At 42.4% G+C, this 24801-nt stretch overlaps 1 protein-coding gene across 2 annotated transcripts in view; it reads right to left on the bottom strand.

The window, feature by feature from the left end:
- Nucleotides 1-9092: 9092 nt before the first annotated feature.
- LOC126481191 (segmentation protein cap'n'collar) overlaps nt 9093-24801 on the bottom strand; it is a 384641-nt gene continuing 368932 nt past the window's right edge. For both annotated transcript variants that reach the window (XM_050104781.1, XM_050104780.1), the window contains exons 9-15: nt 19014-19347; nt 13598-13743; nt 12266-12457; nt 12051-12155; nt 11753-11940; nt 11373-11546; nt 9093-11134 (exon numbers count right to left, since the gene is read on the bottom strand). In XM_050104781.1, coding sequence (XP_049960738.1) covers nt 10964-11134; nt 11373-11546; nt 11753-11940; nt 12051-12155; nt 12266-12457; nt 13598-13743; nt 19014-19347 — 1310 coding nt within the window. In that variant the 3' untranslated portion in view covers nt 9093-10963. The remainder of the gene's footprint in view (nt 11135-11372; nt 11547-11752; nt 11941-12050; nt 12156-12265; nt 12458-13597; nt 13744-19013; nt 19348-24801) is intronic.

Genomic DNA, 24801 nt, shown 5'->3' with positions numbered 1-24801 from the left:
TGAGGTTGTCATGTACGTTAAAAATAACAAGTTAAAACCTACTGGAACCTGTAATTTCTGCTCAGATCAACAATTTGGAAGCTTGTGGTTGTGAATTGCTTCTAACAGAATAGTCAGTCATTACTGTAGTACTGTGTATAAATTAGATTCCCACTGGAAAATATTCTTAAACAGGTTTGAGTCATTATTGTGCCACCTGATAGGCAAAAGAAAGCAAATGATTAGTCTGTGCAGATTTTAATAATACTACTTTGAAATATTTGGATAAAAGAAACAATATGGAAATTTCACTTACTACAGAGGGGTCCAAAAAAATGTAGACACTCTTTGATAGTTAATATTATTGGAGCAAAAGGACACATTTTTGCAATTTTACACTGTATTGTAGTCCATTGTTTTCTCAATAGATCTTGGTGCACATTTTCCAGCAGATAACAGTGCAGCAATGAATGAAGTAAGATTGTTATTTGAGGAATGCAAGGCCGTATTGCAGTGGCACTGGAAGTACAAAAACATGATGGAGGTACAATGGCAATGGCATAGTGTTTACAGAACTCAGCCACCAACACGTACAATAATTGATTGTGTTCAGTGTAAATTTGAAACCGGCAGTTCTGTTCAGGAAGTGCATAAGGAAAGGTCTGGCCAACCAAAAACATCAACTAGTACAGCTTCCAGTGCTGCTGTATTGCAACACTTTACAAGAGTATATTAAAAATCTGTGAAGCGGATGCACATGAAAATGAGGTAAGCTGATCAAGCGTATGATGAATTCTGAGGGTCGCAAAGTGGAAAGTGTACATTCCAAGATCACTGCGTACTATGAACAAGGATGACCTGGATCGAAGGATGGAGTACTGTCAGTGGTTTGAAGATATGCTTCATGGGGATGAATGGTTTGCAGGCGTGGTTATCTGGACTGACAAGGTGCTATTCAGACTTAGTGGTACTGTAAACAGCCATAACTGCATGTAGTGGCCTCAAACATGTTAATCCATCAGGTGTTAATGTGCGGTGTGATCAGTCTTTGCGCAGTTTGTTTTTGCCCATTCCTCTTTGAAGGTGCTGCAACTGGTGAGGTGTACCCTGAGATGGTGCTCCACCTCACTGCCAAAGAGATGTCATTGTCTACTTGGATGAAAATCTACCTGGACCACAGATAAGTCGAAGAGGAGCTGTTGAGTACCCGCCGCGGTCTCCCGACCTCATGCCTCTTGACTTGGGGCCTTCAAAAATGAAGTTTATCAACGGAAACCAGCTACACTGAATGAATTACGGGAAATCATCATGGTGTCCTGTGTGGCTATCACACTGGCAACACTGACAGCTGTAGTTTATTAAACAGTTCAGTGGTACCAACACTGTCTGGCTGCTAATGGGGGTCACTTTGAACACGTGAAACAATTTTCCCCCCTTGCAAGAATTGTAATGGTATGTCATTTTGTTCCATTAATATTGACTATCAAAGAGTGCCTACATTTTCCTAGACCCTTCTGTATTTATAATATGAGTTCTGTTATTAATTTTCCCATGAGAATTAAACAGGAAAGCACTACACTAATAGACAAAAAGTTGTAGATGAAGACTTAATCAATTATAGAAATGTTTATCCAGCAGTGAATGCATCTCTGACCTTGATGCACTAGCTACTCTAAATAAGTACAAAGAAATGATGTCACGGAAAACAAATTAATTAATGAACATACAACAGAAAGTTTCAAGGCAGTTGTTACCTGATGTCCAGGATAGTGTTTTTCAAAAGAATTGTGTTATTTAACAAAGAATCCCTGATGCCTTCAGTATATTGTTTTCAATTGGTTCTTTTAACAGAAGTGACTTGTGTGTTGACTTGGGTACTACTGTGCATATCATAGAAAATAAAAATTGGATGAAGAATGTAATGAGCCTTGTTAGCATATATAAAATTGTGGAAGCGAATAAGACTGAACTCCTGGTATTATGCTCTGGATAAGTTAATTTAACAATGGAAGTTGGAAAGATATGATACTATATCAAAGTGAAAACGTGTGTGGTCCAGAACTGACAAAAAATTTTATTGTTTGTGAGCAGGCTGACTGAACAAGGAACCTCAGTTGAATTTAGTAGTGATCAAGGTAATATTGTAACAAGAATCAAGAATTGGTTACACCTGCAGATCTAATTAATGGTGTTTATAAGTTTAACATTGACAGGAGAAGTAATTTGTGAGGAGTGGTTACTATGTCTAGCTGACATAGAAGATAAGGTCATTTAAATGCAAAGGATCTTATGAAAATGAAAAATGGAGCTGTTGAAGGAATGGCATGTGAAGATGTTAATATCAATGCCAGTAAGCAGAATTGTGTGGTGTGTAATGAAGGCAAGCAAACAAGATAGCCTTTTCTTTCACATGAAGGCAGTAGAGCTATAAAACTTGTGGTGACTGTTGACCGCCAGTAACTTCACCAGCGAAGTGCAGAGTAAATGGTCTTTAGAGACTCGAGATTCTTTGAGTAGTCCTGTCTACGACTTGACTGAGTGATACGTGTGTCGCGAATTTCTGCATTGTTTTTCTTGTGTTTTCTGTAATTATACGAACCTTAATAAAAGTGTCTTATCATAATAAGTTGGAGTTTTCTGTGCGTGGTCTGTTGCTATAGCCAAAAAAACCACATTGGTGACCCCGAGTCGCGAAAATACATTGCAGTCGCTCGCTGTGTATCACCGGTTTCACGCCAATAGACAATATCGCAGCCTCCAGTTTTTCCGGCAGTGCAGGACACCGCAAGTGCAGAATGGACATTCTGACTGTGAAGTGCAACACTTTACCCCGTGTGCTACTAATACACCAGGAATGTTCGTATCTCTGGTGTTTGCCTCGCCTGGCCGGATGACTCTAACCTCTGCCGGCATACCACACTGGGCGCTGTACACATCGTCGCGGACACCTTCTACGGCATTCTATGCTCGACAGAATGCTCCTCCAACACAAGACCCCGGAAACCCCTCACCCGAGTTTCTACCGCACAACATGGACCACGCGGCTGTCCAGTTCCGAGGTCCACACGCACGGCCACCGCCTCCTCAGAGCGGCCCACCATTTAACTTGTCCCCCTCCGCGCCGGTCGAAGGGACACTCACGCCAACCACACCGGGCCATTTAGATGCCTATCCATCCTGCCGCCCCGTGCACACCTCGGGTGACGCACCTGTCCTGGTTCCACCCCGTCACTCGGCGCTCAATTGCGATCTCGCACCTCTAATTGATCCTTACCCGCCTGACGCACCATGCTCGTCGTGTGGCAGTACAGATTCCATATCCACAAGGACTGGATACCACGTCTCGCCTACATAGCTAACAGATGTTCAACGCACCACATCGCCCGTCAATGAGGCACAGTTCGCACCAGTGAACACTGTGCAGAATCCTTGTACTTTTCGTGCCTTTCCTACAGCCCCGAAAGCACTGGCCCCTGCTCATTTTACGAAGCTGCCGCCGTTACGACCGGACAACCCAGTGATGTGGTTTACCTTGGTGGACAACATGTTGGACATACACGGTATTGCGGACGACAGCACTCATTTTGTGTGTTTAGTGAACCACCTGCACGACCACCCTGATCTCATCAGTGACTTGTTGCTGAATCCACCCAAGAGCAACAAATATGCCTCTGCTTGTGCATTACTCATTGAATGCCTCTCTCGTCTGTCAGCCAATACGATCCACAACATAATTTATGACGAGACTTTAGGCGACAGAACACCCTCATAGCTGTGGTAACGCTTGCGTGGGCAGGTCAGTACTGAGATCTTGCTGAACTTAGTGCTCTGGGCATTGTGGTTGGTGAAGCTGCCACAAGAACTACAGTTACATTTGCTTCCACATATCGCAGCGCCACTCGAGGATAAACTACGGCTGGCAGACCAGGCATACGCCATTATTCGACACAGCCACCTCCCTCCGCGCAGCACAGTGCCTAATACCGTCGAGGTTGGTAATCCTGTGATTATACTTCCACCGTTGGGCGGTAGAGGCCGGGCACATGCGTATCGCGGACAGCACATGTAACAGCAGCTCTCTAGCGGCCAAGACCTGGAACTGCCAGCAGGTCGGCAAAAGCCTCTCCCCACCCCAACCGGGCTAGCACCTGCCCGCCCCGCCTTCCCCTTGCCTGACGCTTCGGCTGGCGGGCTGAGTACAGCTGACTCACGCATATGCTGGTTCCACTCCACTTTCAGGGATGTCACTCGCAACTGTCATCCACCCTGCACGTTCCCAAACGCTGCACGTGAGCCGCAGTAGGCACCACGCCCCGCAGATACATGCAGCGGCGCCCACAGATGTTGCATTCTGTCAGATCCCCCACCTCACGAGGACGTCTGTACGCCTTGGATTTAGGTTTGCGCCGGTATTTTCTCGTCGATACCGGAGCAGACGTTAGTGTCATACCTCCCACATTTTCTGTAAAGGACACGACACCAACCAAACTAAAGTGTCCCTTTGAGCAGCAAAAAAGTAGCCACTTCGTGTCGATGGTTTGGCCAAGTTACCTATTGAACTCATAACTGGCAAACAGTTCACTTGGTCCTTCTACGTGGCTGACGTCGACGATCCAGTATTAGTCATTGACTTCCTTTTCCACTTTGGACTGTCTCCAGATCTTCAGCCGGCCGCATTATTGCACCACACCTCGTCCACTCATATTGAATGTTCAGTTGCCTCTTCGGCCCCCCCTCCCCTTCAGCTTCCCGACGACTTTGACACAGCTCCCATCAAGTGCTCTTCACTGGCGGACAGCCTCACAACTTCCATTGCCCAGCTCCTGCCCGAACGCCCTGCAGTCGATGATCTCCGAGCTCACAACCCCGAACTGAACCGTGCCATATCGTCAGCTACGCAAGCCCTCACCGAGGCACAATGCCTCGTACAGTGCCTGTCAACGCCGCCACCATCCGACACCGGAGATGCACCTTGTTGAACTTTGTCACCACCGATGCAGACAGCTTCCCCGGCACATCAGGTTAGTGACTCTTGTGTGCTACTGATTCCCATTCACGACGGCCACCAAGTGAGTTTGCCAGACGAGCTGAACGCTATCATGAATGGCACAACACACAAAATTGTCATGACAGATGGGCCACCAGTGCACCATAAAGCACGCCGACTGCCACCACATGAACTATGCCTTGCTAAAGCCGCAGTGGAGGAACTTCTACGGGCAGGTATTGCTCGCCCATCGGACAGTAACTCGTCCTCGCCCATACATTTAGTCCCCAAAAAGGACAGCACAGTGTGCCTCTGCAATGACTATCGTCACCTCAACGTGTGGACGGTATTAGACAATTATCCGATACCTCACATACAAGACTTTGCGCAAGTACTTAGCAGAGCATGCATCTTCAGTGTCTTGGACTGCCGCAAGGCATATTTACAGATACCAATGGAGCAGAGTGACATACCAAAGACAGCAGTGATCACACCTTTCGGCCTTTACGAATTCTGTTACATGTCTTATGGTCTCAAAAATGCGGCCCAAACTTGGCAGCGTTTTATAGACTCACTTCTGTTTAGCTGAACATACTGCTATGCATACCTTGACGACATACTAATTTTCTCCCCCTCTGACAGGGAACATGAACTCCACCTGGCCACGATACAGGACTTATTGACACGTATCGGAGTCGAGATCCATAATGACAAGTCACAACTCCGGTGCACTGCTGTCACTTTTCTGGGGTACACCGTCTCCTCGGATGGTATATGGCCCCTGCAGGAGCGGGTTGACTGCATTCTAACATATATACTACTTTTGAAGTGCCAAAATGTACTAGAACAAATAAAATGTCTATAAAACCCCACACTGTACAGCGTACTTGTGGTGAGACAGTCACAGTTCCCGAAATCCATCACCCATGGCCTCTGGCCTGCTGAGGAGCATTGTAATAAACCATGAAAATCCAATGCATTACACTGCACACATACCTGTGGGCAGATGAAATCCAATGGGCAGGGCCTGCACTTTAATAGGAACAGAATGGCTTTAGATCAGCAGGGCCGATCTATTACAGATACTCGCAGAGACAGCCTCTGGTTTTGGCCCGTCATGGAAATCCACTCATGTGACCAGCTATTCATGAACCACAGACAGCATGTTGATGAAATGAGACCATGCTAATCACTCCATGCAACAGATAACTTGTTCAAATACTCTGAGATCAATAATAATGAGGATAGGTAGCAACTAACCGTAATGATGATTGCTGAGCAGCTGACAGGCAAATAGAAAAGAAAATCACACTCTCACAACTAAATTATCAGGCATAGTTTTTGTCAGAAAACAAGAGCACACGCACATTCACACAATCACTCAGACACAACTCGGGCACACATGACCACCATATCTGGCTACTGCATCAACAGTCTCTGAGAATCAAATCCAAACAAACCACTCCTCACGCCTCCCTGCCTCTCGTCAGCAGCTGCTTGGCTAGCGGTAAGAAGTGGTGGCAGCCATGCTGCAAGCTGACAGGAGTGGTAGAAAGGGAAGAAGCAGTAGGAATGAGGGAGTAGGGAAGTGGCACATGTACTCAGCTGCACCCAGCCAGCGATGATGCATGACACCTCTGTAAACAAACCATTTCACCAACTGAGACAAAAACGTGATTTTTCCAGTGCTTTTTTTCAAATTTCCCTGACATGCTTGAAATTCCCTGATATTTCCTTATTTCCAGAACCTGCGGCAACCCTGGAACTGAAGTAGAAAAGACAAGATGCATACTATTAGAAGGTAAACTTGATAAGTGGTTTTGGGCTGATACTGTTAATAGCACAGTATATTTGTGCAATAGATCAGTAAGATAAAGTTTAGGGAATACATTGCCACATGAACCATTAACTGGCAACAAACCAAACATTAATCATCTCAGGATAAGTGGAAGCAAGGTCATGATGCATTTCCCTACATTTACGAGAGTAAATTGGGATAAAATGGCAAAAGAAGTGATCATAGGGGGTATAGCAACGCCCTAAAAGATTATAGGCTTGATGATTCTGAAGCAAGTGATGTAGTGGTAAGTAGAGATGTGACTAAGATTAAAAATAGTATCCACTTATGTGCCCTGCACAGTTCCACTTTCTGAGGTTTGTCATGAGGCCATTTACTTAAGAAATTTATTGCATCAGTTGATAAGACTATGACAAGCCTGTAACTTTATCTAATGATAGTCAGAGAGCATTAACTTTGTCTGTTGGTCCTTCAAACCATAAAAGATCAAAGCATGCTTATGTTAGACATCATTATATAATGGAAGTTGTGTCTGGCTATGCCAGCAGATACAATGACAGAAGGATTAAGTAAAGAAATACATTGTGAAGTTCTAAATAGTGTGAGTTAAGGCACCAGTTGTTTTGAAGTGGAAGTGTTGAATTTAGTCAAAAGCATTCAAATAAATATCTGTAGACTCATGTGAACCATGATCTTTGTATTTTGTTGCTTTTATGTACCAGTGTCTTGCTTTGCTTTGTCTTGGTACGTGTCCATCTGTCTACATGCCAGTGTGTACCTACTATAGTGTCACATCTTCTTGTGCCTCACACTTTGTTTATGTTTTAGTACGCCATGCATCACTCAGTGCAGTATAATGTGCAAGTTTCTTTTATACCTGAAGTGTGATGTATTTACCAGCATTGTCAATAGTAATAGTTTACAGGCTGTATCCTCATGTGTAGAACTCTCAATAATATATTCTTTATACTTGTTCCAATTTGTTACATTTTTATGAGTTAACCAATGGAAGTTACCTAGTGCACAGCTGTACGTGATCACAAGAACAGGATGAAATATATCTATTTCCAGACAAGAACAACATTAAAAATGACAGAGTGAAACTCATGCATCATTAAATTGCTTCGGTTTAACAAACTACCAAACTCTCTAATAACATATAAGAAGAATCCAGGATGGAACACACACACACACACACACACACACACACACACACACACACACACACACACACACACACACGCGCACACAATTCACACAGAGTCTCTGGCTGCCGAGGCCAGACTGCGAGCAGCAAAACATGATAGGAGAAGCAAACTGGGTGGTGGGGATAAGGAGGTGGCTGGGGGAGGGATAGCAGGTTATGGGTGGGAGACAGTAAAGCGCTGCCTGTGGGAGCATGCAGGGATGAGGTGGGGAGAGGATAGGGCAGCTAGGTACAGTTGGAAGGTTAGATGGAGGGAAGGGAGGAGGGGGAGGGGAAAGGGGCAGCAGAAAAGGAGAAAAGTACAAAGACTGTGGGTGCACTGATGGAACAGAAGGCAGTATAGTGCTGGGATGGGAACAGGGAATGGGATAGGTGGGTTAGTCATTGTCCTTTACCCAGTTATCTCCTTCCCTGTTCCCATTCTAGCACAACTCTGTTCCACCAATGCACCCACAGTCTTTATACTTCTCTGTTTTCCCCTGTCGCCTCCCTCCCCCTTACCCTGTGTGTGTGTGTGTGTGTGTGTGTGTGTGTGTGTGTGTGTGTGTAGTCTAATTCTGATGAAGGCCTGTTAGGCTGAAAGCTCTGTTTAATAGTCTTTTTGTTGTGCCTATCTGCGATTCAGCACCTCCACTATATGATGAGCAGCAACCATCCTTTTCATGATATTAGCATATAAAGACAATGATCTTAACATGAAATTGAAACCTTTTCTGATTGAAAAATGTTAATATTCATTCAATAAATTTTAAGACACTGCTTGTAATATGAACCAGTAGCTTATCATCTGTAAAGAAATGAATAGTAAGTTGCAACAGTTGTAGTTTTGTTGCAAAAGCCATCATTATGATAGCTCCATGCAAACAAAATGTAAATAGATAAATTTTCTTGGAGATTTAATGTGCGTTGTCAAACTTTTCTTCTCTCCATTCATGTCTGCTAAACAAGAAATCCTTTTTCTTCTTGCTTGTGAACACCTGAAAACTGGTAATACAGTAGAAAAAGCAAAAACTATATACTGTTTTGTTTTGTTTACTTTGTCACAGCCACAGTCATGAGATTACACTGGGTTCCAAGTAAAGCAAATGTCCAGTGTAGGTATAAAGTGACAAGAAACAATGTATAAAACTCACTTTTTTTTATTTTAAATGACATTCAAAGAGAGATATACAATGTGTGTTAATGATTCACACAGGTAGTCCACTATCTTTCCATATTTTTACCATAAAGAAACCCAGTGAGCTAAGAATTTAAATGCACTAATAAATATTTGGAAGTTGTTATGAAGTGTTGAAAGCACTTGGTACTTTACAGCAATTAGTTCTAATGTTTTAAGAACATAAAACAATATCTGCATAGCAGTATGCATTCACAAGAAATTTTACCAACTGAATCGGACATAATGTTGTGCAACACACAGAAAGGAAAAAAAGAACTCTTCTCTGCACATGTGGATTTCCAAAGAACAGTACTAGCATGTATGCTTTACATTATGACATGATACAGGTAGAGCAGCTGCTCTATTTTACAATGCTGATATCAAAACATGATGTCAACTGCCTAAGAATTACTCTCTATTCTTTATAAAATATGAAATGTACACATATCTGCATTAATTAAATTGTATATACATTGAGATAAATGACCTAGCCGTATGATCCCATTTAATGAGTTATATAAAAATAATTGTATATTCACACTTTTATTAAATTTATTTGTAAACTCTATTGCCACCAGGGGACAATACAGACCAGTAAATAACTTTCCTTTCTGTTTAAAAAAAGTCTCAAAAGCACTATGTGTTTTGTAAGTATAAAAGGTGAGCATGATTGAAGCAATGTATATTAAGGCCTTTGTGTTAGCTGAGCTACTTTGCTATTCCTTAGTTTCAAGATTACCTAATATTCTCAACAAAACTGAATCACAAGAAATCTTAAAACATATTAAAACTATATGTACTGAATGAAGTGAGTTCACAGCCTCACATACACACTACTAATAAAAATCACTGAACATCAGCACTGACATCATCAATGGACATAACGTACTATGGGTTTTTGTAAACTTTTTAAATTTCTAAATAGCACAGAGTAACAAACTGAAAATCAGTATGTTTCATCATGAATCTTTATTATTTAAATAGTATTTCACTAAATTGCACTGTGATATTCTTCAAATAAACTGTATAGTATAAGAAACTAGTTTCAAGAAAAATTTAAATTTTAAAGAAGGCACAATATTTTATTCACTAGCTCTGTCCTCCACAATTTTCTGTACACTCACTTCAGTTGTTTTAGAAGACAATATTTGCCCAGATGCTTTTCTCTTATTCAGAATTCACTTCAAAATTGTTCTTAAAAGTATAGCTTATCGAAGAATATTAATGAAAATTGTACATAAAAATATATTAAAATACTTAATGCTAAGTTTCTAACAGAAATGTTAAATGCCATTATAAAAAGAGCAATAATGGATGCCAACAAGCACTATAATTCTCGCATATCATACAGTAAAATTCACTCCTATTTAAAAAGGTATTAGTTTTAATTCCCACTTTCGGTTTTAAAAAAAACATGTAGTTTTAGTTACCAATAATTTACCTTTTTACACATGCACACTTAATTTTTCACCAATCTAGGCTTGTAACATTTTCCACTGATTGCAATCCCATATTCATATTGTCACTATATTTGTATGTAACCATCAATAACATTGGCGACTCACTCTTCACGATGTCTGATGTATTTGTACAGGCACAACCTTCAATATACAACTCTATTTTGTATAGTACAGTCCGATTTGAAATGTCTTTATTTTTTCCAATAACACCACTTGTCATGTGAGATCTCAATTACAGTTACAGATTTACTTTCAGAAACACAATGAATCACAAGATAAACAGGCATCTGTGAATTTGCACCTGCTCCAGTGTCCAATTTTGAAGTTGTCACGCTTCTGATCTGAGCAGGTTTGAGCTTACAGCAACATGAGGTCACTCCTTTTCTTCCTCACGCTTCCTGCACGAAGCAGCAGCAGTGGTGGCTTCAGGGTCCAGGAAGGCAGTTGCATTTGCTCGAGGCACTAACAGTACTGTGCCGTCTGCAGACTGCTGAAGGCTGTATTCACACATTGAATACTGGTTGCCATCAGGATCCCGCAGTTGCTACAGTCAGAACAAGCAGATTTTATTTATAAACACCTAAAAATATTCATCTGGGAAGAATAATTCAAGCAAAAACTGTATGTATAATGGTTTCAAGATTTTTTTTCCATATTAAGCAAAAAGATTTCTTGAGAGTTAGAACTTTTTCTCATGGGCACAAGGAAACTAAGTTTATGATATAGCAAGGAGCTGCAAATTAAACAAGAAGAAAAAGGAATTCACAGTTGTATTGTTTTACCTGAAAGATGTGCCTGTACAGTTGGCTGAACTTCTCCTTGACACGCTGACGTTCTGCCAACATGTAATCTCTCTCCTGCATCAGGCGGTTCTTCCGATCACGCATTTCTTTGACCTCATCTGCAAGACTGAGAATCTGGTCTAGCTTCCGTTTACGGCAGTTCTGTGCTGCAACCTACAAGAGCAAAAAGTACCAAATAAATACTTACTGTAGTAGAACCCCAATTTGTGAACACATGTGTATAGAGAAGGTTTAAATTTCAGTGCTTACTAACATAAATGAAACTAGTACAAATATCACTGAACAAGACTTCAAATTCGTTTGCAGTTGACAGTGAAATATATTCTCCACAGTAACTGACACTGAACTTCTTTTATTACCTTGTTCTTTCCTCTCCTCCTGATGTCCCTTATGAGTGATAACTGTGCCTCACTAAGGTCGTATTTTGACAATCGCTCATTAAATTCGTCCATTGGCAAATTGATGATGTCACTCACAGGCAATGGAATGTTCATTGCTCGTGCCCGTTTCTCATCTCTGTTCAGATGTTCCTCGTCAGATTTACGACCTGATGGAAAAGACAAATGTTAATAAGCTGCTCCTTTCATTTAAGTAGTGCATATGTGTTTTGGAAAGGGAATAGAGAAATACTATTTTGAAGCCAGTTATTGTTCATACCTTTTTGTTTGTCTCTAGAAACAGGTCTTTGCATGGCTCCTGTGCTTTCTGCAGGAAGATGGTATGAATGATTGTGCTGTATGTGGTCAATAGATGGTCTTACATCTGCAACAAAACCAGCAACATAGCAGTAAGATACACTAGTTACCACAAGTGGAGATGTGTGAGACGCAAAAATTTCATAGGTGTGTGCTGTATAGTGTGCTTCGCTCTACCTGGGTGATGCCTTGCAAATTCAACACTGCAGCTATATTTCATCTCTGGTGCCTTGGCAGCAGCAACTCCAGCTTCCAATGGGGTGCCAAATGCATTTCCACCAGCAGGTACTGCCTCGCTGAACTCATACTTTACAGGCGCTGGTGGCAGACTCGGTGTTGTTCCATGGCTACCCAAGGAAGAAGCTGCTCCTGCAATCCAAGTTTTGTCATTGAGTTTTTTCGTGCTATTTTTCACATTGATCAGTAGTGACCAGAAAACAATAAGAAACAATTCATTTGCAACATTATACAAAGTGTAAGCATTCAGACTTTCAGATTAAGGAAACTAATGGTGCTCACTTTAACAACAGCTTCTGCAAAAAGCCCACTGCTTTATCTGATATATTGAAGGCAGTGGTTTCTCAGACAATGGCAGCATTGACAAATTGTGGAAGAGGGTTTCATATGAGATGAACAGTGGTTTGGAAATGAATGCAAACAGCAGAGAGCTACTGCAGTGATAGTAGTGCCATAATCTCATGATAATGAGGAAGATAGTGTCCATCTGTCATGCTTTTAAACCTGATATTAAATAATGCAAGAGTGAAAAATATTGTGTTTAAGGTGAACCCATGCCTCTAATAACAGGAAAAATCTAACATAGACCCAAAATGTAACTAAGTGGGACTGAATATTATGCAGAATAATACACATTGCCACAATATAAATAATGGCCCGACATAAAAACTGAAATAAAGAAACTGACTTTTCATGAGTGTAGCAAAGTTTACTCCCTTTATTTTGCATTGAAGGAGGAATGGGGTTAGTCTGGATTAAATTTGTATTCAGGAATAATAGTAGTATCTTGCACTACGACAAATATGAACATAGGACAAATTTTTGGCAAAAGCTTAAAATACATTTGCATTTTTTGTACATAATGTACCAAAATCAACTTTTGAGTGTATGTAAAATGAGATGTCAAACCATAATGAGAATTCCTCAATGAGCCTTATCTCCCCCCTAAGAGAGGGTGCACTGGTCTTGGCAGGTGTACCATTTGGCCTAGCAAAACAATATGGTGTAAGGGAATGTCTATAGGTTTCCAATGAGCATCACATTTTCATATTTATGATGTACATTTGTTACTGTAAACCATTCTGAAAGATGATTAGTAAAAATAACAATGCTTGGCACTTTTGTTTTCTTTTAACAGATTGAAGATATAGAGCTTTGACTCAAGTGAGTCACTTGAACTGTTGAAACCATGAATGCCAAACAGAGGAAAATTTATGAGTGTTTTATTTTGTATATTGAATCTTCAGTTGCATAACCTAAACAAGAACTCACCTGCAGCCTGCTCCTGGAAACATCGCTTTCCAAACATCTGATGTTTCTTTTGAGCCATGGGTGGCACACGGTGCTGTGTCTCAGCTGTGCTGACAGAACTGGAGTGCTGGCGACCAGAGTAGCTGTAGTCGTAAGGTCTGTACTTGCTACAAACAAATGAGATCTGTGTCACCATACTGTTACAGCCTTAAAATGATAAAGATTGTGTCTTGTAATTTTGTCTAAGTAATGTGAAGTCTCGTTTAATTAATACTACTCAATTTTTAGTGTGATTATCAGTTTTTTTATTCTTCTATTACAAAGTAACATCAAATAACTATAGTAATTATGAAGTATGAGTATGTAACAATTACGTGAAAAATTTGAGCAAGTGTCACAATACCTTTCCTCTATAAAACGTTACAATGAAAATGTGTGTTCTGAAAGAATCACAGGTCCTAAATATGACAAGAATCACTGGCAAAACAGCTTCTTAGCCATACCAATCGAGCTTTATCACATTAAGACAAAATGTTATTTGGCTGCTGTAGCAGCTCTTAGTTGACAGCTACAAACTGCAAGATAATTACATTTTAAATAACTGAGGGATCTCAATGAGCAGATAGAGATGTTTGGAGATGTCCTACTAAACTGAAATTTCATTGCTGCATTTATGCTGTAAATGATGTTTGAAAGGTAGGAGTGTATTGTTATTGGAGACTAGCAAAATTTATTCTGTATGGTTTCTTTGTTATGGTGAACCACACATCATTTAAAAGTTGAGAAAACTAATTTGTTATCATTTCCCGATTCATGTTCCTCTCAGGGGTTTCTTATAACTACAGATGAGTTCCACGAGATATAATGCTAACCAGAGCTGATGAAGCCCTTATAGTGTGTTTTCCCACTGCCTCTTTCAGTTTCACTATGTTGTAATTATTCTCTGGTCATTCCAATACTCAAAACTGTACCTAGGACTAAAAAATGATTACCATATCTATTCTGCATGATGTTCGACGCACTTGATGGAAAAACATTGTGGGACTGTAATCTGCAAATGGATGGACTCATTCAGTATACGCACAATTTTCTATTGCGGTTTTCTGATGTGTGAATACAGAACGTGGCAAGTTCAAAACACAGAATGAAATTCACAGACAACAGTGAGGCACCTTTGTTTATGTACTTATGCCACCATGAGGAACACAAACCATATTTCTTACTTCGAATTGAACACCTATTCTGATTAAATCCGACACTCAAGTACCTCATGTAAAGTTACTTCTTTCAGGGAAAAAACAGGATAAGGTCCTATAATGACAAAATGGGAAATATTTTCTAACTCATTCCTGAGCAACAAATGAAGCACAGCATTTAAGACCAACATTATGGTGGTTACTGTAGTTGACAGAATCTACATCTATATCTACATGGACACCCTGCAAATCTTACTTAAGTGCCTGGCAGGGCGTTCGCTGAACCACCTTCACAATAATTCTCTATTATTCCAGTCTCAAATAGCAAACAGAAAAAACGAACACCTATATCTTGCTGTGCAAGATCTGATTTCTCTTATTTTATTATGATGATCGTTTCTTCCTATGTAGGCGGGCGCCAACAAAATATTTTCGCATTCGGGGGAGAAAGTTGGTGACTGAAAAACCTGAAAGAAAACACGCTGTTGGTCCGAAAATTTCAGATTTTTGCTGATTGGGGGGGGGGGGGGGGCACAGACCCAATGAACATGAGTGCAAACTACGTGGCGTTGTTTCCTGCTAGTTGATGATTGTATTTTCTGTAGAACCGTTCTGAGAAAGGTGCTGCGAGAGCGCACATGCTCAAACTCTTTCTTCTGCGTGATGATTCATTTCTACGTTTGTTTACTATGCACCTACTTACACAGTGAGGAGCGCATATCTCAGACGTCGGGGTGCTTAAAATCAGCACCGCAGCATGTTAAGATCCGTTAGATAAACGTTGCCGGTGGAATAACTGGACCTACGAGCGGGTGCCTGCTTTCTGGGTTACATATCATCACTCGAAGGAAACACAGTCACGGGAAGCAATTTTAATGAACGGTCATTCACATCTGGTGACCCGAGCGCCGGCTGTACATATAGTCAGTGTACCACGTAAATTACATCAGAGTAATGCGATGGGGAGAGATGACAGCCTGCCTTATTCGAGAATTTGAATCTGTTGTATTATTTCGTACAGGGAGAACGGAAAGCCGTCATTTATATGAGTATTATCCACCCGTATCATTTGACGAATTTTTCCGTCAAACCAACATAATTTCGATTTAAATCCCCAATGACATGTGTTGTTGGCTACCCGCGTCGATAGGAAGACGACCTCTCGGAAACTGAACCATCATAATCTACGTATCTGGTGCAAACGATACCCTCATGCGGGCTTCTCATAAAAATTCGTGTATGCTCTGGAAAACACAGGTTTCGTATTATATCCTCTTCCAAAAATATGCGCAGTTTTTCTTTGTTGGGAGAATTGCTCTGGTACTGGTCTCTGAACAAGCTGCAATAGTGACTGATGCACCACTTACGGGAAGACAGTGGATAACTCTGCTTTGTAACCTGATGATCCACTTAGTTTCCATTCGCGCGTCGATGAGCATTGAAATGTCGTACTTTCGTAACACTTGACTGGACGAGCTCGTTACATTACAGGATCAAGTACGGAACAAGACCACACGGAAAACTCTAAACATGTTTACCATAAAGGAAGGTATAAAGGAAAATAGGAAGAAATTTACAAATTAAGGATGACCAAAGACATGGAAAGCGTACGATGACAGATCTGCCATGTATGCTTAGAAAGCAGAGTGGCTCAATGACTCTACGCTGAGTTGTTACCATGGCGAGGGCAACCACATGACAGTACTTTTGCATCTGTCTGAGGCTTGTTGCACTAATGTGGGTTTTGTGCATTTTGGTGACTGCGTATAACATGACTGCATATTACAGGCTTTGAAATTTTTGTGAAGGTATTTTCACAGCAACAGAGCTAACTGGGGCAACAAATCGAATAAATAATAGTTACATTTTTACCCTGTAACAATCTACTGGAGACTGTGTATCCCTCATATCAAAATACTCAAAAAATATTGCTGAAAAACCTCTCAAATTTTGATGGTGGTGTTCGGATTCAGTCTGTAGACTGCTCCTCTCGAATGGCAGTCAGGGGGCTATCAAGCTTAAAGCCCCCTATACGAAGAAAGGATCACCATCGAGGTGTGCACACCTTCACTCCATGAGACATTGCGCAGGGGACTGAAATTTAGCCTGGGATATTGACATAAACGCTAGTGATCGAGAACTGTAACCCACCGCTCCTGCTCCCCAAGTCAGTCAGACATTCACGAAGAAAAGTTGTTTCATCTCCAGTGTTTGAACCGACTTACCTTCGAGTTGACCGTCACCGTAAAAATGGACTTTACCGCTTCGGATATGGAGGCAGTCATGTTTAAGAATGTTACTGTAAATAAACGGAAGAGTTCGTGCACATATTTCCTTAACTTAATCCCTGTCAATACCCACCCCAGACTAAGTACCTAGACCATCGAATAGCAGAGTCTTTATGGCGCCCACAGAGACCACCGCAGGTGACAGAAAATGGTGTTACCAGATACGTACAATAACCTTCTTCCTCAAGAACGCGCGTTATACTTATATGCAATCTACGAACGAATGGCTCCGTGCTCCATCACGTTCAGTCACAAAACTGGACACTTACTTTTCTTGTCAACAGTCTTTTGACTGGTTTGATATGGCTGCCACGACTTATTCTCCTGTGCTAACTTCTTCACCTCACAGTAGCACTTTCATCCAACGTCCTCAATTGTTTGTTGTATCTCTGTCTTCCCCTATAGTTTTTACACTTTTCAGCTCCCTCAGCTATCATGGCAGTTATTCGTTGATAGCTTAACACGTGTCCTATCACTCCGTTTCTTATTCTTGTCAGTGGTTTTGACATACTTCTTTCCTCGCCGATTCTGCGAAGTACCTTATTTGTTAGCTTATCTGCCCACCTAATTTTCAACATCGTTCCATAGCGTCACATCTCAAACGCTTCGATTCTCTTCTTTCCCAGTTTTCCCACAGTCCTATATTCCCTTCCGTAGAACGCTGTGCTCCAGACGAACATTATCACAAATTTCTTCCTCAAATATAATTAAGACCGATGTCTGATACTAGCAGACTTTTGTCGGTCAAGAATGCCCGTTTGACTAATCTCATTTCTCCTGCTCTTCATTACTTTCCTCTTTCTTCGGTCCACTCTCAGTACCTAGTGTATGATCACTGAGCTGTTTATTACATTCTCACTTTCACTGATGCCAGCAATGTCAGCATCAGTGAATCGTATCAATGATATCTTTTCATTCTGATTTCCTTTCACCCTGGGCTTACTTTGACCATGAATTTTAATCCCACGCCTGAATATTTATTTCACTTCGTCACTGCTTCTTAGATGTAGATAGAAAGACAACATCCCTGTCATATACCATTTCCAAGGCATAGTTGTCATACATAAAAATAAGACGACTTTTTTCACGGTCAGGTCGGTTGGGAAATGGAAAATTCAGTGAAAATTTATTATTTTTTATTTGCAAAATTTAACTACACCTTCCAGCTACTTCTCTACACAGTCGCCGCCCCGACTTAGAGACTTGTTGTGGCGTTGTACCAAATTTCCAATACCCTCGTCGTAGAATGTAGCTGCCTGCGCTTTCCGGCAATTATCTACGCCAGTCTGCAGCTCACTGTCTGTGCCAAAATGCTGTCCTCATAGGCAACGGTTCATGTAAGCAAAGAGATGAAAATCAGAGGAGGCGAAGTCCGGGCTGTATGTGGATGGTCAAACACTTTCCATCGAAAACGCTACAGGGGCGCCTTTGTTGCAGCTGCAGTATGCGACCGAGTATTGTCATAAAGAAGGATCATGCCTGATAACAACAATCCTCCTCGTTTATTCTGAATTGCTCTTACTAGATGATTTTCTCGAATCGCCTCATCCACTCGCTGAATAAGATCACCGGTTGAGACACGCTTCCTTTCCTGACCGCCTGCATCGTGAATGACTGTACGTGCTGCTTCAAAGTTCTTGCACCATTGCCGCACTCTGGTGCCATCTGCCTGAAATCTGGCGGAACCTCTCGGCATGAAGAAATCGAATGACAGCACCCATTTCACACTTGACAGGAGAGTTGCTCTAGCCATCTTTACGTGCTCACTGTGCGTTCAGACGCGATCGAGAGGCATATTAGAGACACTGGCCAACAAACCTGGGCAAAGTTTCATCAGATTCCCTCCTACATCGGCTGCGGACACGGATCTGGAGTCAGAGAGAGCAACTGTAGGATGTGGAGAGATTCCCTACCGGCTCGCAGAGAATACGGTGAGCTGAGAGCAGCACCCACCTGGCGTGGTAGTCGGCGGCTCCGTAGTGGTCGCCGGCCGTGTGTCCCGAGTCGGAGCCAGTCTCCATCCACTCGCCGTCAGACAGCGAGGGCACGCGCTCGGAGCCCATGGAGCTAACGGCGCTGTCGCTGGACGCGTCCATGCGCTCGTCCGCTGCAGCCGCCGCCGCAGCCGCCGCCGCCGCAGCAGCAGCAGCAGCTGACGCCGCCGTCGCCGCCCCCGGGCCGGAAGCGGCCACAGTCGTCGCCCCGCCAGCCGCCGCCCCTGCGTGGGCGGCGCTCGACGCAGAAGTCGGGCTGCCCGTCGAGTCCAGCATGCGCATCGTGTACATACCTGCGCAACACAAAACAACTCAGTCACTAAGAGCTCGCGCGTTTCACGCAGGAGGTATAGTGCAGTGGTATCATTTTCTCAACGTCCCAATCATTTCGTGTTATAGGGACACACCTATTCTACATCTCAACTGCCGGTATGATATACAAACATTTGCTTTCTGAATCTGATACGATTTATTGCACCATTAATTATTACTCGAGCCACTACAAGCTCATCGTCAGATGGTGGTGTTACAGGAACATTATTCTCTCGAATATGTGCAACTTGACGCTAGGGTAGTGGTGCTGGCGAAAACAAAAGAAAAAAAAACGAAATTTTAGTCTTATGTTAACGAAATTTATACGAACGAACGTTATGTTTGACCATTTCATTGCGTCTTAGTATCCATGACAAATTCATTCCGAAAATGTACATTTTTGCATACTAAAACTGACTGCACACGTCCGCTCATTGTAGCCCAATGACTGTACCTTGCTCTTCACTAACCGAGAGAGGCACCTATGCTGTAGGTACGAAACAGAGTGCCGTTCGCTAGCAAGTTTTTACTCCAATTAAATACGTACTCTATTTTTCATTAGCAGTCTGTGGCGTCTAATATGTGGCTCTGATGATAAGGATCAGTCGAATAAGAAGACGAAACCAAAACATTGGATCAATGCATGTTGCTTCAACTTGTGATACAGTAAATAACTGTTCTACATATGCCCGCTTCCCGAAGGGTGTCTGTGTATTGCTAAAGCTGAACCAATGGCTCCCAAACTTTGTTAGTTTATGAACATTATGTAGTCACGGAACTTGCACAAAGAGGAAACAGTGAATAAGTGGCTTCACATTTAAAACGTTAGTTTTAATGTCTGTGTTTGTCGGTGACGATGTACCTCTACAGATAACGAATATTTTATTCAATACATGAAGGTAAACAATCATTTTTTTAGCTCAAATTTCGTTAACTACGGAATGACAACAAGGGGACGAGAACAAGAATTTTATGGAATGGCATTCTTTGGACGATCTCAGAACAGTAAACTCCTTGATGCTAACGCCCTATAGAACATCGGACAGCTAAGCGACCACTACACTACCTGCTTGGGGCACAACTGGATAGCAATACTAGAGGTCCATGTAACCAGAATGCCTTTCTTCTGACTCCTGATGCTGACTTCGCAAACAGGTGCTGTTACGTCACCGTTAGATACCTCTTCAGTTTTCGTCGCGAAACATTTCTCCAGCCACAGAAAAGTCATTGTGGTAGTAGAGATCCAGCATGAATTATTTCCTATAACAGTCACGTAGAAACCGCCTGAGCTGGACCCGGGTTTACGGAGAGAAGAAATTATAAGTAAATAAAAGTGGGCTGGTAGGAACTTGAATAAGTTCGTAAGGAACTATGTAAATGATTGTACTATTTACCACTCTCAACCCTCCAGAGCCACACTATAGAGCCACGAAATACAGGGGTTGGACAAAAATATGGAAATATCGCGAGAAACGGATGACTGAACATAAATGTAGACGCCCGCTAAGCAAACAGGTTGCGCTTTTGAACTTGAGCGCGAACGGCTCCTGTGCGATGTCCTCTGTACGTTGCAACTGCCAATTATGGTCAATACAATGTTCCATGTACTTGAGAGGCATTATGTCGGTGCTAAGTCAATTCGAAAATGGGCAAATTGTTGGGGCTTCTATGGTGGGTTCTTCTGTAACCAAAGCACCAGAAGTGTTTGGTGTATCAAGAGGCATCGTATCGAAGATTTATACCGCATACGTGGAAAACGGAAAAAAACATGACTGCTCAGTCATAACGCGGGCGAAAATTATGTTGAGTGATCATGAAAATAAGAAGACGACAGCTCCGTATGTCTCTACAGAACAGAATGTCGCATTTACGAACCTTGTCAGCACCAAAACACCACGAAGGGGGCTCCATTAGTAGGGAATAGCAGAACGAGCTGGAATTCCAAAACCGTTCATCCGTGATGCAAATGTCCGTAACAAGAAAACGAAGCCATAAAACCTGGACTACGGAGCAATGGAAGTAAGCCATTTGATCGGACGAGTGTTGATGTACACTGTTTCCAATGTCTGGATGAGTTTACATCTCAAGAACGAAACATGGCGGGGATTCGGTGAAGGTTTCGCTAGCCACATCATGACATTCCATGGGTGCCACGTTTACTATGCAAGGTCGCGTTACTGTCAAGGATTACCTGACTTTTTCGGCTGTTCAAGTCCATCCCATAGTAGATCTGTTCCCAAATGGAGATGCTGTATTCCAAGACGTGAAGACCCCTATCCCTACCCACATAGTTCCCATCGTCCTAGACTGATTTTAAGAGCACGAGGATGAACTGTCGCGTGTCCCCTGGCCGCCACACTCACTGGACTTCAATATTATTGAGCGTTTATGGTCTACTTTGGAGAGAAGGGTGCGTGATCGCTATCGCCCTCCATCTTTGTTATCTTGACTTATCATTATTTTGCACGAAGAAAGGTATAACATTTCCCTGAAAACCATTCAGGACCTGTATTTGTCCATTTCGCGACGACTGGAAGCTCTTCTGTATGCCAACAGGTTTCTGACATTGTATTAGATACGATAATGGTAATGTGTTGTGGTTTTGGTGCTTCCATATTTTTGTCCAGCCCCTGCAGTTACATTCTAGAGCCCGGCCGGAGTGGCCGTGCGGTTCTAGGCGCTACAGTCTGGAACCGAGCGACCGCTACGGTCGCAGGTTCGAATCCTGCCTCTGGCATGGATGTGTGTGATGACCTTATGTTAGTTAGGTTTAATTAGTTCTAAGTTCTAGGCGACTGATGACCTCAGAAGTTAAGTCGCATAGTGCTCAGAGCCATTTGAGCCATACATTCTAGAGAATGCGAACCGCTGACATGCTTTCTCTCTGTGGTGTAGTTCTGCTTAGTGAAATACGAAAGATGCAGGCAAGAATTTGTAAAACAGGGTTGGTAAAGCTTGTTAAAAGAAAAGGAGACAAAAGAAACAGACCACGCACGCAGGAAGCGGAAGAATGTTTCTGCATAACGATTCTTCCGTTCAGTTTCTTACTACCACTGTTTCTAACGGGGCAAAGCCCGCTGCGTAGTCCTCGCATGATATGGATTTCCCTTCACACTGTCTGATTGCCTTATCTGCTATAACTCTCATTACGTGAAAGCTGTAGCAGCATCTCCTGTGATACGCTCAGGTAATGATCTTCGCCTTCGCCTTGTCCTCCATCTCTCACAGACGTCAGGCGAGAGAAAACGTATTATTTTAGACGCTGACATAATCGAGGAAGAGTTACATCAAAAGATGCCACCAATGTGCAATGCATAGCTACAACGAAATGGTTGAACATGATCTACACAAACAGCGCCGCCCTGGCCCACGCTGAATGCAGAAGCGCTACTCAGTCGCTGCTGGAATACCGATTATTCTTCGTGTTTTACTGTTTCTGTTTATACATCTCAATAAAACCAATAACACACTAGACTATAATGGGACTGCCTTCTCGAATACGATTTAAAAATAATTTTGTGTGTAAAGGGAAACAAACTGACGCTTTCCGTGGACGATGGGCGTCGTATGTGAGACGTGACGAGCAGTGTATGTTTAGGCTGACTCCAGCTACACGTTGATAGAAAAGAACCTCAAATTATCTGCTGCAACACCAGGGAAAATGCCCTTGACTACCATTACGAGAGACATCAGTATAGTATACTACACAAGTTTGTCAAGCTGGAATTTTTTCCTCTTGTTTTCTCCACACTTTCGGCTACATTTCGTGACGTACTGAGGAATGTATTGCATTGAAAATATCCTCAATAATCAAAACACCACAATCCCTTACCGGTATTTAATGGTTCAGCTACATTTTGCAGGCTAAGCTATTTTGCAGTGCAGGTTACATACAAAGTGTCCTGCAGCATATGACCAGATAAAAAGAAGTTTTTTTTTTTTTTTTTGGCACAGAAAAATTCTTTTTTCAGAAGCTTTTATGTTCGATGCTGCCATCGCATGTTATATGGCAACACGGATCCTGATATTTACTTTCTGACTTAACGCAAGTCCTACATTGAGATGAAAGACCAACGGATATGTGGACGTTTGTGTACTTATTTTGCGAATCCTCTTTCCTCTTCTGACCAACCGAGATTCTTCCACTTCTATGGTGACGTTGTAAGCTTCAGTGTCTTATCTAACTCTTCCCAGAAACACCCAGTTTGCTAATGTACTCTGTGGCTCACCACACTATCTAGGTGGAAAAAGAATTTCAGCTCCAGGAGTGTTTTTCCATTCAAAGTCTTCTAATTGTCGATTTGGGGCTATTCAGATGCACACCGTGTTTCAAGTGCCATCTGTTTTTCGGTATCTGCACAAAACGAAGCAACCGCGCCTGCTCTGTGATGGCCTTCTGGTAACAGCCGCGTGTGACACAGCAAGGTTCGCTTAGCGCTATTCAGCAGCGCACCGCCGTTCGCTGTTGGAAACTGGCTTGCGCCAGTCACGTTCAACTGTTTGTTTAGGTAATCTGGAATGAGTGTGCGTACTTCGCCCGAAAGCGCAGCGTCACTGAACGCGGCGGACGCGCCTGCTGCATCACCGTACACAGCTGAAAGCTGTGCCTTGTTAATTACTTCGCCATCTCCCTTCCCCTACTTCATTGCGCTCACGTGTCAGTGAGTGTCCGGATTTAGACCAGAATCATCCATACACAGCGTCTGGCCGCTAATGGATATCGTTTAAGTCTTTCGCGTCATTTACAGATAATTCAGAGTTTTCAAAAGCTTGTTGCATCGTAGATAGGTAACTCGCCTTCTTTATCTTTCGCAAGCAGTAATGGTACGAAACGAAACGCGTTGTTCGTCTCGTACATCTTGACTTAATTTCTCTATTTTGCTGGCAATGACCTTGTTTTCATTACTTACACGTTCTGCAAATGATTCTCCTTCGTACATAGTTAGTGTTCGTGACGCTGTGTTCTTCCACCAGCAGCCAAAACCGATGGTGTTAACAAAGGCAGCATCCTATCCGAGCGCTGGGTCCAATGGGCGCCGACGTTGTGAGCACGATCGGTCAGTAAAATTGAATGACTAACTACACCGACGGAAAAGAATTGAAACACCAAGAAGGAGTTGTGCGACATAAACGAAGTTGGTAGGCGTGTTTCTACACCTCAAAGGTGATGTATATTCAATTTCGCGCCAGTCGCATATGAACAGGCAAATCAAGTTTGCTTTAAATACTTACTTAACGGTCGCGAGCGTTAGTTACCTTCGAGATTGAACGTGGTGAGCTAATACTAGCAAGAATGCTTTAAGGCGACAAAGACGCCATTATCAAACTCTCACTGAGTTTGAATTAGGTCGTGTAAAAGGGCTACAAGAAGACTAACACGATGAACTGCTACAAATCGGTTACTTTAAGGACAGCTCCGAGCCAGACGCCCTGTA

This window comes from Schistocerca serialis, chromosome 5, assembly GCF_023864345.2.
Source record: "Schistocerca serialis cubense isolate TAMUIC-IGC-003099 chromosome 5, iqSchSeri2.2, whole genome shotgun sequence".
Lineage (NCBI taxonomy): Eukaryota > Metazoa > Arthropoda > Insecta > Orthoptera > Acrididae > Schistocerca > Schistocerca serialis.
This window is presented reverse-complemented; position numbering and strand designations above follow the sequence as displayed.